Below are 15,470 nucleotides of genomic sequence, written 5' to 3' on the forward strand. Positions count from 1 at the left end.
ACGCGAACGTAAAAACACTACCGAAGATGGTGAAATGGCACAAAATAGCCCCAAGGTTCATTTGCGGTAAATTTGCGACGGGTTTGATTATCAGATTCGTTGTTAGCGACCTCGAATACCCCTAAAAAAGCAAATTAGAGTGGTCGGTGTTCTGTTGTAGCGTAGCACTAAATTTACCGCATTTTTCTTTTTTTTAAACTTCAAATGGCCGCTTAAAGATTCTTCACTACGTCCGTTCGCACGCGAACGTAAAAACACTACCGAAGATGTAGCAGTATCAGAATTTTTGTAGGAATTTTTGACACCCCTAACACGAAACTGCGAATACAATATAAAAATCTCGTAATTTCTCTGTTAAAAGTGGGTTATTTATTTTCTTTATGGATTATACTTCCAAAATAAACTATTACAGTTGTTTTAAAAGTAATAAAAATATTTTTATTTTTTTTTTAAAACAGTAATGAATTTTCCGAACTCAATATTTTTCAATTTTTAAACTCAATATTTTTAAATTTTTAAATTTTAAAAATCTATCAAAATTTTTCTATTGATTCTATTTTTACGATATTTTCAGGGTCAATGTGAAATTTTATGTTCTTTCCAATAAACCGAATATAATATTTTAGACAAACGTTTTTTTTAAATTCACGCCCCCCCATTTTCACGCCCCCCCATTTTCACGCCCCCCCCATTTTGAAATGTCTATTAAAAAGTAAATAATTAATTTATGTTTAATAGGTTTATATATCACAAATTGAAGAGAAAAGGTCAATAAATAATATATTCAAATTTAAAACAAAAAAAAAATCAGTTTTTTAGAAATTTACCTGTAAAGTCCGAAGTTTAAAACCTTATTTTATAAGAACACATTTTTTCTTTTTGTCTTTTTTTTTTTTTTTTAATGAAACCTTGGTCCTTGCTCCTTTAATTGAAAAAAAAATTAGGGCTTGAATTACATTTTTCGAGGAGTTATAAGCTTAGAAAGATAGGGGGTCGAATAATTTACACCTCTCATTTTGAAATGTCTATTAAAAAGTAAATAATTAATTTATGTTTAATAGGTTTATATATCACAAATTGAAGAGAAAAGGTCAATAAATAATATATTCAAATTTAAAACAAAAAAAAAAATCAGTTTTTTAGAAATTTACCTGTAAAGTCCGAAGTTTAAAACCTTTTAAAAAAAAAAAAAACACATTGTTTTGTTTTTTGTTTTTTTTAAATAAAACCTTGGTCCTTACTCCTTTAATTGAAAAAAAAAATTAGGGCTTGAATTACATTTTTCGAGGAGTTATAAGCTTGGAAAGATGGGGTGGAATTATTCACTATTTTCACGAAATTTCTGACACTGCTACCGAAGATGGTGAAATGGCACAAAATAGCCCCAAGGTTCATTTGCGGTAAATTTGCGACGGGTTTGATTATCAGATTCGTTGTTAGCGACCTCGAATACCCCTAAAAAAGCAAATTAGAGTGGTCGGTGTTCTGTTGTAGCGTAGCACTAAATTTACCGCATTTTTCTTTTTTTTAAACTTCAAATGGCCGCTTAAAGATTCTTCACTACGTCCGTTCGCACGCGAACGTAAAAACACTACCGAAGATGGTGAAATGGCACAAAATAGCCCCAAGGTTCATTTGCGGTAAATTTGCGACGGGTTTGATTATCAGATTCGTTGTTAGCGACCTCGAATACCCCTAAAAAAGCAAATTAGAGTGGTCGGTGTTCTGTTGTAGCGTAGCACTAAATTTACCGCATTTTTCTTTTTTTTAAACTTCAAATGGCCGCTTAAAGATTCTTCACTACGTCCGTTCGCACGCGAACGTAAAAACACTACCGAAGATGGTGAAATGGCACAAAATAGCCCCAAGGTTCATTTGCGGTAAATTTGCGACGGGTTTGATTATCAGATTCGTTGTTAGCGACCTCGAATACCCCTAAAAAAGCAAATTAGAGTGGTCGGTGTTCTGTTGTAGCGTAGCACTAAATTTACCGCATTTTTCTTTTTTTTAAACTTCAAATGGCCGCTTAAAGATTCTTCACTACGTCCGTTCGCACGCGAACGTAAAAACACTACCGAAGGTGGTGATATGGCACAAAATAGCCCCAAGGTTCATTTGCGGTAAATTTGCGACGGGTTTGATTATCAGATTCGTTGTTAGCGACCTCGAATACCCCTAAAAAAGCAAATTAGAGTGGTCGGTGTTCTGTTGTAGCGTAGCAGCACTAAATTTACCGCATTTTTCTTTTTTTTAAACTTCAAATGGCCGCTTAAAGATTCTTCACTACGTCCGTTCGCACGCGAACGTAAAAACACTACCGAAGATGGTGAAATGGCACAAAATAGCCCCAAGGTCCATTTGCGGTAAATTTGCGACGGGTTTGATTATCAGATCCGTTGTCAGCGATCTTGAATACCTTAAAAAAAACAAATTAGAGTGGTCGGTGGTCGGTGTTCTGTTGTAGCGTAAGGTAACATTTACAAAAAATCCTTCATGACTAAGTCAATTTTAATTTTTGTTCCTATCCAGAGTGCACTTAGTGTAAAGCTGGATTTTCCCCACATTAAAAACCGACCTCGTGGGGAGGTAAGTAAATAGGAAAATTTGCATTTTGTCTGTTTCTTGGGTGACGGTGGTGGTGGTGGTGGTGAAGCTGGTGAGGAGCCTCTTCTAAAAAAAGATCCGGGTTTGTATTACTGTACACATAGATTCGAAAAAGTTGTCAAAAAACAAATATATAACAAACATATGTTATCAAAGGCAAGATAAGTTACTTTTCTACCAAACTGGATATAATTTTCATGTTTTTATTCAATTTAACATGTTTATTCAGCTCGAAAAGCATACAGTGTTTACCGATGTATTGGAAACAATTTCAGGCGGTCGCCTGCAAGGTTTCGGAACGAAGGCTTAAATAGTTCACACCTAACATAACTATTTTATTTTCCTATCCAGAGTTCCCCTTTTGGGGAAGCTAGATTTAATCACATGAATTTTATCGTCAACTTTATCCTTGTGAGTAAGCAAGTAAACAAAAAAAAAAAAAACGAAACAAATTATCTTACCGTTTCTGTGCTGAAGCTAAAATTAAAACCCATATAACCAATTTTGTATTCGTGACGTGTTTTGCTCATTTTTATAAAAAATATATTCTAATTTTGTTCAAAAGCAGAAATTGGCTCAAAATCGATTTGTTACATAAAAATATAAGTTTACTTTCCTCTTTTCGCCTGTAAAGTTGATTTCTCTTTGAAAGCTCCTTAAATTATAAGAGGATTTATAACTTTAGTTTACTTTTCAGCAAAAGTGAAACAAAATGTGAATGATTCTGAAATGTATGTTATTTCCTGTTGACGAAGTTTCGGTTTTATTATTTACATGGAAAAAAATGAACCCCCCCCCCCGTACACTACCGTATGCTAATTCAAAGAAAAATATAAATGAGATTCAACTTTTTTATGCGATTGCATTAACAGTCTGAAAAACTTGGATATTGTTGTAGATTAACATGCAGGTTAAATCAACCCTGAAAGTTAAATTCGTCTATTTTTCCTATTTATAATGCCTCCCCACGGGACAGAGTTAGACACCAGGGTCGTTTTTTAATGTGGAGAAAAGGAACAAAAAATAAAAATTGTCTCAGTCATGAAGGATTTCTCCTCCACGAACAGAGACCAAGAAATTGAAGTGTAGTATCTGAAGAACAGATACTACACTTTGATCTTGTTTATATATTTTATTGCTTTTAAAAAATTTTGAAAATACACTTAAGTAAAAAACAAAAGATTCTTAAACAACAAAATTAGGCACAAGGCCCTACAAGAGATTGGGGAGAGGAAGGGTTCAGAGTCTTTGTATTTATTTGCTTCCCCACGTAGCAAATTAGGCACAAGGCCGTTTTTTAATGTGGAGATGGACTGAAGGGGGGAGGGAAGGGGGGCACCAGCTCCCGAGAGGTGGGAAATGGGAGCTGGATTAGAAACTGTTGGTATGGTTGCCCCTTCAGTGACCAAGTTTAGATATGTGGGGTTGGCCCCACATATGGTCTTTGCTAGTCATAGCTGGTCTTTGCTAGTCTTAGCTTTGCAGCATCTGCCGGAACAGATACTACACTTTGATCTTGTCCCCCCGTGCTGCCGAAGCGGAGGGGGGGCTTTATGTTTATTTGGTTCCCCACTGAGCAAATTAGGCACAAGGCCGTTTTTTAATGTGGAGAGAGAGGGAGGGGGGAGGGAAAGGGGGATGCAGCTCCCGAGAGGTGGGAAAAGGGAGCTGGATAGTAACTGTGGTCGTAGGGTGATCCCTACCTTGACCAAGTTCAGATATGTGGGGTTACCCCCACATATGGTCTTTGCTAGTCATAGCTGGTCTTTGCTTGCAGCATCTGCCGGAACAGATACTACACTTTGATCTTGTCCCCAGTGCCCTCGAAGCGGGGGGGGGGGGCTTTTTATTTATTTCCTTCCCCACGTAGCAAATTAGGCACAAGGCCATTTTTTAATGTGGAGATGGAGGGAAGGGGGGAGGGAAGGGGGCACCAGCTCCCGAGAGGTGGGAAATGGGAGCTGGATTAGAAACTGTTGGTATGAAGGGTTGCCCCTTCAGTGACCAAGTTTAGATATGTGGGGTTGGCCCCACATATGATCTTTGCTAGTCATAGTTGGTCTTTGCTAGTCTTAGCTTTGCAGCATCTGTCGGAATAGATACTACACTTTGAGATATTAAATCTTTTATTCATGTTAAAAAATACAGTCAAAATCAACGATGAACAAAAAACTTAGGCACATTGCCAACTCAAAAGGGGGGATTGTGGGGGTGGTTGGTCATCCTTGTCACTCCAGAACTAAACAAAGTCAAAAGTTTCTCCCAGCTAGTATCTTCTTTCACCATAATACCGCATTCACCCTTTCATATTGGGGGACGTCCTACTTAACTCCCAATTTTTAAAACATTTTTTATTGACATGTAAAAACAAAAAAGATAACAATAAAATGGTACAATAACTCATTTGTGTCGAAGGCGGGGGAAGAAAAAACAAAAGGTGATTAGTAGGACCCTCCCAACCCCGTCTAGTTGATAGACTGCCCGTTCCACTAGGTTTGTAAAAGGAACCTCGCTTCTGCGGGTCAGTCTCTAGGTGAGGATGCCCTCTAGATGGGGGTGAATGGAGAAAAGAAATTTTTGTGGGTAAGGGATGGAGGTTAGTTTGTATTTCTTTTTCTCCAAGATGGATAAAATTTAGAGGAAGGGGTGAAAACAAAAATTGAGGGTAAGAGGGGATGGGGATCTTGGAGGCTTCCTAATCAGGGAGGGATGGAACACACACTCAGCTAGCTGAAAGGCTACTTGTTTAATTTTACTTTACAGAACTGCGCGTTCCACACCTAGGCGGGGAACACGTATTCAAATTTGGCTCCTCTTCGTACACACAGACTTGCCACATGTATCCATCTTCTGTCAAATGCCGCGCGATGCAGCCTTCTTCTATCACATCTGATCTTCACCCGTAGTTGGTGTTTAAAGAAAGCGATCAGATCTTGATCAGAAAAAGACAACACCCCCTGGCAACCTTGCAGACGCGACGTCCAAATCACCATTCTCGCCACGGCCAGGATCGTAACATAGACCATTTGTCTTTCCCGGTCCCACGGCGGCCTCACGTTGTCCACAACATTGGATACAGTAATTTGGCGAGGATGCTCAGGATCGATGCGAGCCGTCACTCCGCTGACATACGACCAGTACTGGCGGAGTTCGCGGCAATCGAAGAAAGCATGATCCGTAGTTTCTACGGCCATTGTCCCACAACGGGGACAATCAGGCGACTCCAAAAACCCGGAACTGCATTGTATGTTGTTGAGTGGAAGTGCATTTCGGGCCAATCGCCAGGTCAGAGAGAACTCCGAATTGTTCAGATGACTCGAACCTGGCGCCCAGCTCCACGCGGAGCGGATCTCACTCTGCTGCCACCCCAAACGCTCGCATAGCGGGTCGTCGGCGGCCCCCTTCACTAGATCCCTGTGGAGTTCCCTACGGGTAGCAGTCACAAGGTCACTGGACCTTGGTAGTCCTTTTAGCGCGGCTCGGCACACTTTCATGTAGGCAGATTCTCCCCGCGGCCTGCGACGGCTCTCGATGGAGGGGTCAAGAACGAGGTTGGGGAAGGCGGCAGTAACCACGGGGTGCCACGGTTGGTCATCCTGCATATAGTGGCTCAGGAAGGCCAGCCTCTCAGCATCTCGATGACACTTCAAGTCCGGCATTCCAAAGCCTCCCTCACACGGACGTTGAATACAGACCTGTCTGCTCACCCAGTGTCTTCCTCTGTCCCAAAGGAGCGAGGACAAGAGTTCGACAAGAGCTTTTAGGTGTTGTGCAGGCAAGGGAAGTACGGCCAGTCGGTAAAGGATGAGAGGAAAAACGTAAGTGCCGCACGCCTCAGCTCTACCCTTTAAGGAAAGTTTCCTAGGAAGCCACGAATTGACTGCAGCCTCCACCTTTGACCGTACTTCCAACCAATTCTTGTCAAGCTGGAGACCCGGTCTGAACCACACGCCGAGGAACCGGACCGGGCCATCTGTCCAGCTGAAGGGCGCCGGGAGGTTTGCGCTGCCACTCCATGCGCCCAACCGCAGTCCTACCGACTTGTTGCGGTTTATCTTGGCCCCCGTGATTCTTTCGTACTGTGTGAGTGCCTCCGACACGACCTCAATGTCTCTGAAGCCCGACACGAAAACCGTGACATCATCAGCGAACGCGGATACCTTGGCAGCTGAGCCACCAGGTAGAGCCATTCCGTGCAGAGCCGAATTTGCCTCCCCATGTCTCAGCTTGCGGAGAAGAGGCTCCAAAGCCAGGACATAAAGCAGGGGCGACAGCGGACAACCCTGACGAACCGACTGAGAGATAACAAAGGGTTTCGAGCGCTTTCCGTTGACTTGCACGACAGCCATGGGCTGTCGATACATTATGGAGATCCACTTGCAAAAGTCCGGTTTAAAACCGGCAGCCTCTAAGACAGATGCCAGGAAACGATGGTCAACCCTATCGAAAGCTTTGGACTGATCTAAGTTGATCAGCGCTGCTTCCATGTCGTCATCTATTCCCCCCTCTTGGATCGTGCGGATCAGGTGCAAGTTGTTCTGAATCGATCTCCACAGCGTAGTTCTGTTTCGGTTCAACCAACTCGTCGATAACAACCTGCAGCCGATTCGACAGGACCTTGGCCAAAATCTTCAACTCTGTGTTTAGCAGAGTTATGGGCCTGTAGTCGTCTAACTCTTCCCCTCCATGCCCGTCACCTATCTTCAGCAATGTGATCACTTCCTTGGTCACCTGCCCTGGGATGGATCTCTGAGCAAACCAATGGTTGAACATATCCGCCATAAGAGGCAGAAACATGGGCGACAGCCTCAAGTACAGTTTGTATGGCAGACCATCAAGTCCTGGTGATCTTTCACAGCTGACCTGCTTCAGCGCAGTAAAGACCTCCCGCTCTGTCACCCGGCCCTCACAACTAGCCGCCTCGAGGCGGGGAGAGTCGGCCAAATAGTCGCTAAACTCAAGGACCGGAAGATCGGGCTGCTGCGTAAAACGCTCCTCGAAATGTTCTCGAAACCCCTCGCAGATCTCCCAAGTCGATTCCAGGGTGTGTCAATCCGGATGTTTGACTTTCGCAATGTATTTGTCCGAGCCACACCTAGAAACCTCACGGCGCATGTCTGCATCAGAATTGACTGCTTCATTGCCTATCTTTCTAAGCCTAGCTCTAACTACTTGGCCTTTGTAACGCTCGCTAGTCTCGCGTAGAAGGTCCTGCTTAGCTAGTTCCTGATTAACCCTATCACCCTCCCCCATAGCCTGGGCTAGTTTCTGCTCTAGCTGCTTCTTCGTCTTGGCCTTATCTAGTGCGGAAAAGCTTCTGATCTTGGCTTTGAGACCTAACCACCACTTACTCCCGGTAACCGCCCCCACTAATGCCTTTTTAATCAATTCTCTTAACTTATCTTGGAAGTCTTGTATCTCCAGAAGGGAGGTGTTTAACTTCCAGTTCCCCGCTAACTTAGGCCTATTTCCTAGCTTCAACCGGGCCATAACTAATTTATGGTCCGTCTGGCCTAGCCAAGTGAACGTGGGACAGGATAGGAAGTCTACTTCGCCTCTCCTAACTAACATCCTGTCCAAATAGGTATTTGGATAGGAGGAAACGCTATTGGTCCACGTCCACATTTCCCGCCCTGGATGCTCGACCCAAAACCTGTCGACCAGTCCGCATCTAGCCATCAGGTCAGCCAGGCTGGACTCGCACCTCTCCGACCCTCTAGCTCCGCCTCCTACCTTATCTATGTCGGGGTCTAAGATGGCATTCAAATCCCCCATTAGGACTACCCGCTTCCGACAATCTACAAACGCGTCAAGCTGACTGAAGAATGAGACCCTCTCACGAGCGGTGCTGGGCGCATGAACCGCAATCACCCGAAACACAGAATCTTTTACGGCAACATCTGCCATGACCAGCCTGCCCTCCGCATCCCTATGGATAACGTCGACCGTCGCGGAAACAGTACGTTTAACTAGCAAGGATACTCCCTTCCCCCGCGGGCTGCCATATGCTGAGAAAACCTCAAAGTCTCGGGCCAGCACCTGACAGTCCACAGAGGAAACGAAATGCGTCTCCTGAATCGCAGCAACATCCACTCCCAGGGACAAGAGGTCATGCCGGAGGCGAGCCGCCCCGCCCGATGATCTCAAGCCCCTCGCATTCAGACTAGCCAAATTCAAAGCCATGGTACCTACCTTAAGGTGTGTTACACTCAGCTCCGAAGTCAGCCGGGGAAAGGACACCGACATTGTGTGCAATGCTCAAGGTGGTCAGGTTTTTCATGTCCTGACCTTCTCTCACAATGCCGCCGACATCCAAAGGGTAAGTCAATTTAAGGGCCCTATAGAGTGACGGATGGACCAACACTGGAACCCTTCCCTTGCATTGTTTTGCGAGTTCCTCAAGGGAAGGGTCATTTTTCCTAATCAGCTCAATTCCCGGACTCGCCCCTTCAGTGGCCTCCAGCATTGTCCACATGTTGGTTTTGCAGGCCTCAGGAAGCCTGACGAAAGTTGTTAGCCGTGGGGCGTCCGGGAAATTAGAGGGGACATTAACGTCTTTTCCCCCTATCTGTTGGCAGTCCAGCAGAGGTTTTAAATTTTTTTCTCTGCCGGTGTGGTAAGCCCATTGCCACAGACAGGGGGTCTACAAAACAAAGTTCCTCTCTCATTTCGAGTGCGAGAGTCCCTATTAGAGTGAGTCCGTAAGTGGGAGAATCTGAAGGGTCTCTCCCCCTCCCGGGTTCATTCTTTTCTTTCTGGGATGGCGGCTCAATTTGCATTGGTGTGGGGACGAGTGTCTGTGTGGTGTCTGGTGTTGGTGTTGGTGCGGTGTCTAGTGTTGGTGTTGTGTCTGGTGTTGGTGTTGGTGCAATGTCTAGTGTTGGTGCGGTGTCTGATGTTGGTGTTGGTGCGGTGTCTAGTGTTGGTGCAGTATGTGGTATGGGGGTGGAAGTGGGTTGTGTTGTTGTTAGAGGTGGTGTATGCTCACAGGGAGTGGGGGCTGCCTTTTCTTCCCCTTTCCTTTTTTTGCTTTTCTTTTTTATTCTTTTGAATGAACCGGGGAGTGATGAGGTTGAGTTCCTCTCCCTCTCGCTAGCAGATTCATCCTCAGAGGAGCAGTGTTTTCTTCGCTTGGTCCCCGTCTCAATTGGTGTGGGAACCGTTGGTTGTTACTGCTCCTCTAATTTCTGTTTCTCTGGTTGATGCTGTTACTGTTCTGGTTGCTGCAGCCGTTTTTGTTGCTGCTGCTCCTGTTCTGGCTGTTGCTGCTGCTGCTTTGGCTGCTGCTGTTTTTATTGTTGCCGCTGTTTTCGTGGCATTGGTTGTGGAATTGGCCGCGGCAGCTGATGTTGTTGCTGCGGCTGGTTCAACGGCTGGTTTGGCTGCTGCTGCTGTGTCTGCTACCGTGGCTGTTGCTGCGGCTGTTGTGGAGGCTGCTGTTATTGTTGCTGCCTCGGTTGTTGGGTTGGTGGTGGGATGGTGGCAGATGGGATTGTGGGCTTCCGTTTCCGCCTCATTACCGTGATCCATTTCTCCCCTTTGGCCTCCTGCGTAGTTTTTGGTTTCCTCGGTGCTGGGGTTGGTGCTCCGGTTGCAGGAGTTGTGACAGCCTGTTTGGACACTGGTGCTGTCTCAGAGGTTGGGACCGCCTTTAGTGTCACTTGAGTAGGAGTTGACCTTTGAGGGCAGCTTTTGGCCATGTGACCCTGCTTTTGGCAGAACCAGCAGTGCGGACGACGCCCCTCCACCACTACTGTCATAGTTGCCTCCTTAAATGTCAGCTGTGCTGGTATCGCCTGGAAGCCTTCTTTCTTTAGCCTCATGGCCACAGTGTAGCTGCCCAAGTGCATGCCGGTTTTCGACCGCACTGGGGTTATTTTTTCCACCTCGCCGAACTGTCTGAAGAAGGATCCCAGGATTTCTGCTGATATTTGCATAGGTACATTGAATACCTGCACCCGGGTCCTTGTCCTACCCTGGTATTCGGGCTTTAGTTTTATTCTCCCATACTTAATTTCCTGTAGGGAGAGTCTCTCCGCATCTTCCTTGGTGGGTAGGAGGATGTCCCACATGGCGTAGCTCTTCTGGTACAGGTATAGTACCGGGATGTTTAGCTTGTGTAGGAGCCCCGCCATGTCTTCCTTTTTCATCCCTAGGAGGCGGTTTTCCAGCATATCCGAGATGATGAGGGAGAGGACTCTGTCTTCGATTGCCTCCCAAGCGCCTGGCACTGGTTTAATTTCTGCCCCCTCTATGTATTGTCTGTACTTGGTCAAGTACAAGTCTCTATACTCTTAAGGGGACAGTTGCTTCTCTACAGTCTTCCCCCATGCCGACCCTTTTGTTGGTGTTGGATCTTTGGTGAGGTTGGACTGTTTTTGCTGTTCTTTTGCGGAAGGGTTACTATTTTGAGGGGCATTTCCCTTTCCGCTTTCCTTTGGGACCGACTCTCCTTGCTCTATACTTCTTCCAGGAAATATCTCCCTTTTTGGGGAGTCAGCCTCCTGGGGAGCATTGTCCTCTTTATTGTCCTTGGGAGCTTTTGCCCCTTTTGTTTTGGGGAGGTCTAGGCTGTATGCCCCTCGTTTTCTTGATTTGCTCCCCTTTTGGGGCAGTAGCCCTCCTGGGGAGCACTGTCTCCCTTATCGTCCTTTGGGGCTACTGCCTCTTGATTTTTGTTGTCAGAGTGGGATGCCCCGTCCAACATTGTTTTTTCTCCCCTCTGTGGGGAGTCGTCCTCTTGGGGAGCACTGTCTCCCTTATCGTCCTTTGGGGCTACTGCCTCTTGATTTTTGTTGTCAGAGCGGGATGCCCCGTCCAACATTGTTTTTTCTCCCCTTTGTGGGGAGTCGCCCTCTTGGGGAGCTGCTGGTGAGTTTTCTCCCTTCTGGGGGGCGTCCTTTGGTTTAGTGTCCAGGCGGTATGCCCCATTGCTTTTTGTTTCCCCTGTTGGGGAGTCGTCCTCTTGGGGAGCAGTTTTTCTTGTGGTAGCCCCCTGGCTGGGGGTATCTGTATTGGTGGTCCCCGGGCTGGGGGTGTCCATTTTTTAAAAAAGCTCTCTCTTCCCTGTATAAATTCACCAAAATGAGTGACGTGGAGTCGGCGTCCAAAGTGGGGAGCCGACTTTGGCGCCAAAAAGAAGTGGCGCCAAAGGCGGCAAGAGGGAAGATAGAACTGAGAGAGGGAGTGGGAAGTTAGTGGAGGGAAGAGAGAAAGTGTTTCCGACCCTCCCTCGCGGGAAGGTCATAAATTATCAGCTCGGATCCCCCCGTTAGGGGAAAGAGCAGAGAAATACAGACCAAGTGGGGGTGCGGACAGAACGCTACCCAACAAGCTTGTCAGGTGTTCCGGGCACGAGAATATGTCGCCACAACAGCACTGCCTAGCGCTGTGTATGTATCAGAGAACAGATACTACACTTTGATCTTGTCCCGAGGGCCAACTTGTCCCCCGTGCCACCGAAGCGGGGGGGGGGGCTTTGTATTTATTTGCTTCCCCACTGAGCAAATTAGGCACAAGGCCGTTTTTTAATGTGGAGAGAGAAGGAGGGGGGAGGGAAAGGGGGGCACCAGCTCCCGAGAGGTGGGAAGTGGGAGCTGGATTAGAAACTGTTGGTATGAAGGGTTGCCCCTTCAGTGACCAAGTTTAGATATGTGGGGTTACCCCCACATATGGTCTTTGCTAGTCATAGCTGGTCTTTGCTAGTCTTAGCTTTGCAGCATCTGCCGGATAGATACTACACTTTGATCTTGTCCCCCGTGCCGCCGAAGCGGGGGGGGGGGCTTTGTATTTATTTGCTTCCCCACTGAGCAAATTAGGCACAAGGCCGTTTTTTAATGTGGAGAGAGAGGGAGGGGGGAGGAAAAGGGGGATCCAGCTCCCGAGAGCTGGGAAAAGGGAGCTGGATAGTAACTGTGGTCGTTGGGTGATCCCTACCTTGACCAAGTTTAGATATGTGGGGTTACCCCCACATATGGTCTTTGCTAGTCATAGCTGGTCTTTGCTATTCTTTGCTTTGCAGTATCTGACGGAACAGATACTACACTTTGATCTTGTCCCCCCCCCCCGTGCCGCCGAAGCGGGGGGGGGGCTTTGTATTTATTTGCTTCCCCACGTAGCAAATTAGGCACAAGGCCGTTTTTTAATGTGGAGATGGAGGGAAGGGAGGAGGGAAGGGGGGCACCAGCTCCCGAGAGGTGGGAAGTGGGAGCTGGATTAGAAACTGTTGGTATGAAGGGTTGCCTCTTCAGTCACCAAGTTTAGATATGTGGGGTTACCCCCACATATGGTCTTTGCTAGTCATAGCTGGTCTTTGGTTGCAGCATCTGCCGGAACAGATGGTATTTATTTGCTCCCCCACCGAGCAAATTAGGCACAAGGCCGATTTTTAATGTGAGGAGTGAAGGGAGGGGGAAGGGAAAAAGGGGATCAGCTCCCGAGAGGTGGGAAATGGGAGCTGGTTAAAGGTCAGGCATGTGGGGTTACCCCCACATCTGGTCTTTGCTAGTCATAGCTAGTCATAGCTTGCAGTATCTGCCGGAACAGATGGTATTTATTTGCTCCCCCACCGAGCAAATTAGGCACAAGGCCAATTTTTAATGTGAGGAGTGAAGGGAGGGGGAAGGGAAAAAGGGGACCAGCTCCCGAGAGGTGGGAAATGGGAGCTGGTTAATGGTCAGGCATGTGGGGTTGCCCCCACATCTGGTCTTTGCTAGTCATAGCTAGTCATAGCTTGCAGTATCTGCCGGAACAGATACTACACTTTGATCTTGTCCCCCGTGCCCCCGAAGCGGGGTGGGGGGGCTTTGTATTTATTTGCTTCCCCACTGAGCAAACCAGGCACAAGGCCGCCTCTCAATGTGGAGAGAGAGGGAAAGGGGAAGGAAAGGGGGATCCAGCTCCCGAGAGGTGGGAAATGGGAGCCGGACAGCAACCTTGGTCGCAGGGCGATCCCCACCTTGACCAAGCTCAGACACGTGGGGCCACCCCCACACATGGTTCTTGCCAGCCACAGCCGGTCCTTGCCAGTCCCAGCCCTGCAGCACCCGCCGGAACAGATACCACACTCCGATCCCGCCCCCCGCGCCGCCGAAGCGGGGGGGGGGGGGGGCTTTGTGACTAAAGTGATTAAAAGTAATAAATGTAAACTTTTGAGTCTTACTCTTGACTGGCAACATTTACCAAAATACCTCATTTACTCTGTGGATCTTAATCTAACTAATAAATCCCCAGCGTTTAAGAGTCAAAAACATATTTACAATTTATAAACAGTTGTCTGTGTGTTTGTGTATGCATTTTTTTTTTTTTTTTTAATTGTGTGTGTGTGTGTGTGTGTGTGTGTGTGTGTGTGTGTGTGAAAAAATAAAATTCAATTTCATTAGAAAATAAAAAGTTTTTGAATTAAGAGAAAGATAGTTCGTGGAGTGGGGAAAACTAATCAAAAGTGTTCATATCAAAAACAAAAAATAAATCCTACTGGGTTGTTAGTGATCCCCCCCCCTGTACTAATCAAGGTGACTAGACCCCCCACTGTTTTCCAGGGAACCGAAAACAAGCAGGGCGATCCCTAATGGGGATTGGGGAAAATACCTTAATGGAAGAGGGAGAAAACAAAGCAACGGGTGGAGGGGGGTTGGAAGGTGACCTCTGAGTAGAGGAGTGACCGGGGATGTTGAAAAAACAAGGATGTGGCACAAAGGGGATGGGCAGACTCAGAGGTTCTCTAGTACCAAAAAATAAAATCAGGAACAGGATCTCATTTGTACCACCAGTCCAGAGTCTGCTTAAAATGACTTAGCTAGAACCTAAGCGGGATGGGTTCTGAAGGACCCAGCACCGCCCATGCCATGCTTAAGGAGGGAACACGTATTGAAACTTGGCTCCTCGTAGGATGCACAAACTAATGCTGTGCACCCACCTCTTGTCAAATTCCACACTAGGCAACCTCCTCCAATCGCTTCTGATCTTTACTTTAAGCATTTACTTAAAGTAAACGATCAGATCCTGATCCGGAACAGATATCCCTTCGCGGACCAACTTGAGGCGCGTGATCCAAATCACCATGCGCGCTACTGCCAGGATCGCCAGGAAAACCATTCTTTCTTCCCTGGGGAACGGCGGCTCCATGTTGTACACAAAATAACCTTCGTTGAGATCGAGCGGACATTCGACATCGATGCGAGCCGTTACTTCTCCGACGTATTCCAATAAGGGCTGGATCCGGCTGCAACTAAAAAACGCGTGCCCGATCGTTTCGGGCTCGCGTTCGTCACAGCGTGGACAGAAGCCCCGTGTATGTTCTTTATACCGGCAGAGTTCGTCGAGAAGGGGCAGCGCGTTTTGGACCAGTCGCCAGGTGAGGGAAAATTCCTAGTTGTTCAGAATCTCCCGTCCCGGCGCCCAACTCCAATGAGAACGGACAACCTTCATCTTGACCCAACGCCCAAGAGGCGATTAAATGTGAATATCTTGACAACCTTAGTGGTAAAGAAACAAATTACGACAGATCGATTTTTTTAAAGATGTGGTTTTAATCAAAAACAACCGTACTTAATTGTCATGTCGAAAATAGTAATATATTCAAATATTACGAAAATTCATAGAGTAGAAAATTGGTGACTCTTGAATATGTAACATAAATTGTCCATGTGAAAAAACAGTCAGTGTGTAACTGTAAGGACCACAACTGTAAAGATTGTTCCCTGTCCTTTGTTGATGGTTATTGCAAATGACAATAAAGTTGGAAAGTGCAATTTCCTAAAGTGTAATGATGTATCCGGTGGAATCATAGGAATGCATGGAATGAAGATATATTCATCTGTGAAAGATCCTGTTAAGATTGTTGTTTCTAGTATATTGTTTGTTAA

At 46.3% G+C, this 15,470-nt stretch overlaps 2 protein-coding genes across 18 annotated transcripts in view; one reads left to right on the forward strand and one right to left on the reverse strand.

Moving 5' to 3' along the window:
* LOC145252844 (opioid growth factor receptor-like protein 1) overlaps positions 1-15,470 on the reverse strand; it is a 106,536-nt gene that overhangs the window by 77,194 nt on the left and 13,872 nt on the right. For 8 of the 17 annotated variants that reach the window (XM_080112856.1, XM_080112853.1, XM_080112848.1 and 5 more), the window contains exon 1: positions 3,066-3,344. The exons of the other annotated variants lie outside the window; for them this stretch is intronic. In XM_080112856.1, coding sequence (XP_079968982.1) covers positions 3,066-3,134 — 69 coding nt within the window. In that variant the 5' untranslated portion in view covers positions 3,135-3,344. Of the gene's footprint in view, positions 1-3,065; positions 3,345-15,470 lie in introns of those variants that run through there. 17 annotated transcript variants of the gene reach the window in all.
* LOC145252847 (BLOC-2 complex member HPS5-like) overlaps positions 2,635-15,470 on the forward strand; it is an 84,561-nt gene continuing 71,725 nt past the window's right edge. Inside the window, exon 1 of the mRNA XM_080112860.1 lies at positions 2,635-2,686. The gene's annotated coding sequence lies outside the window, so the exon portion shown is untranslated. The remainder of the gene's footprint in view (positions 2,687-15,470) is intronic.

The sequence above is a fragment of the Euprymna scolopes genome, chromosome 29 (assembly GCF_053919585.1).
Source record: "Euprymna scolopes isolate OS-2025 chromosome 29, ASM5391958v1, whole genome shotgun sequence".
Taxonomy (NCBI): Eukaryota; Metazoa; Mollusca; class Cephalopoda; order Sepiida; family Sepiolidae; genus Euprymna; species Euprymna scolopes.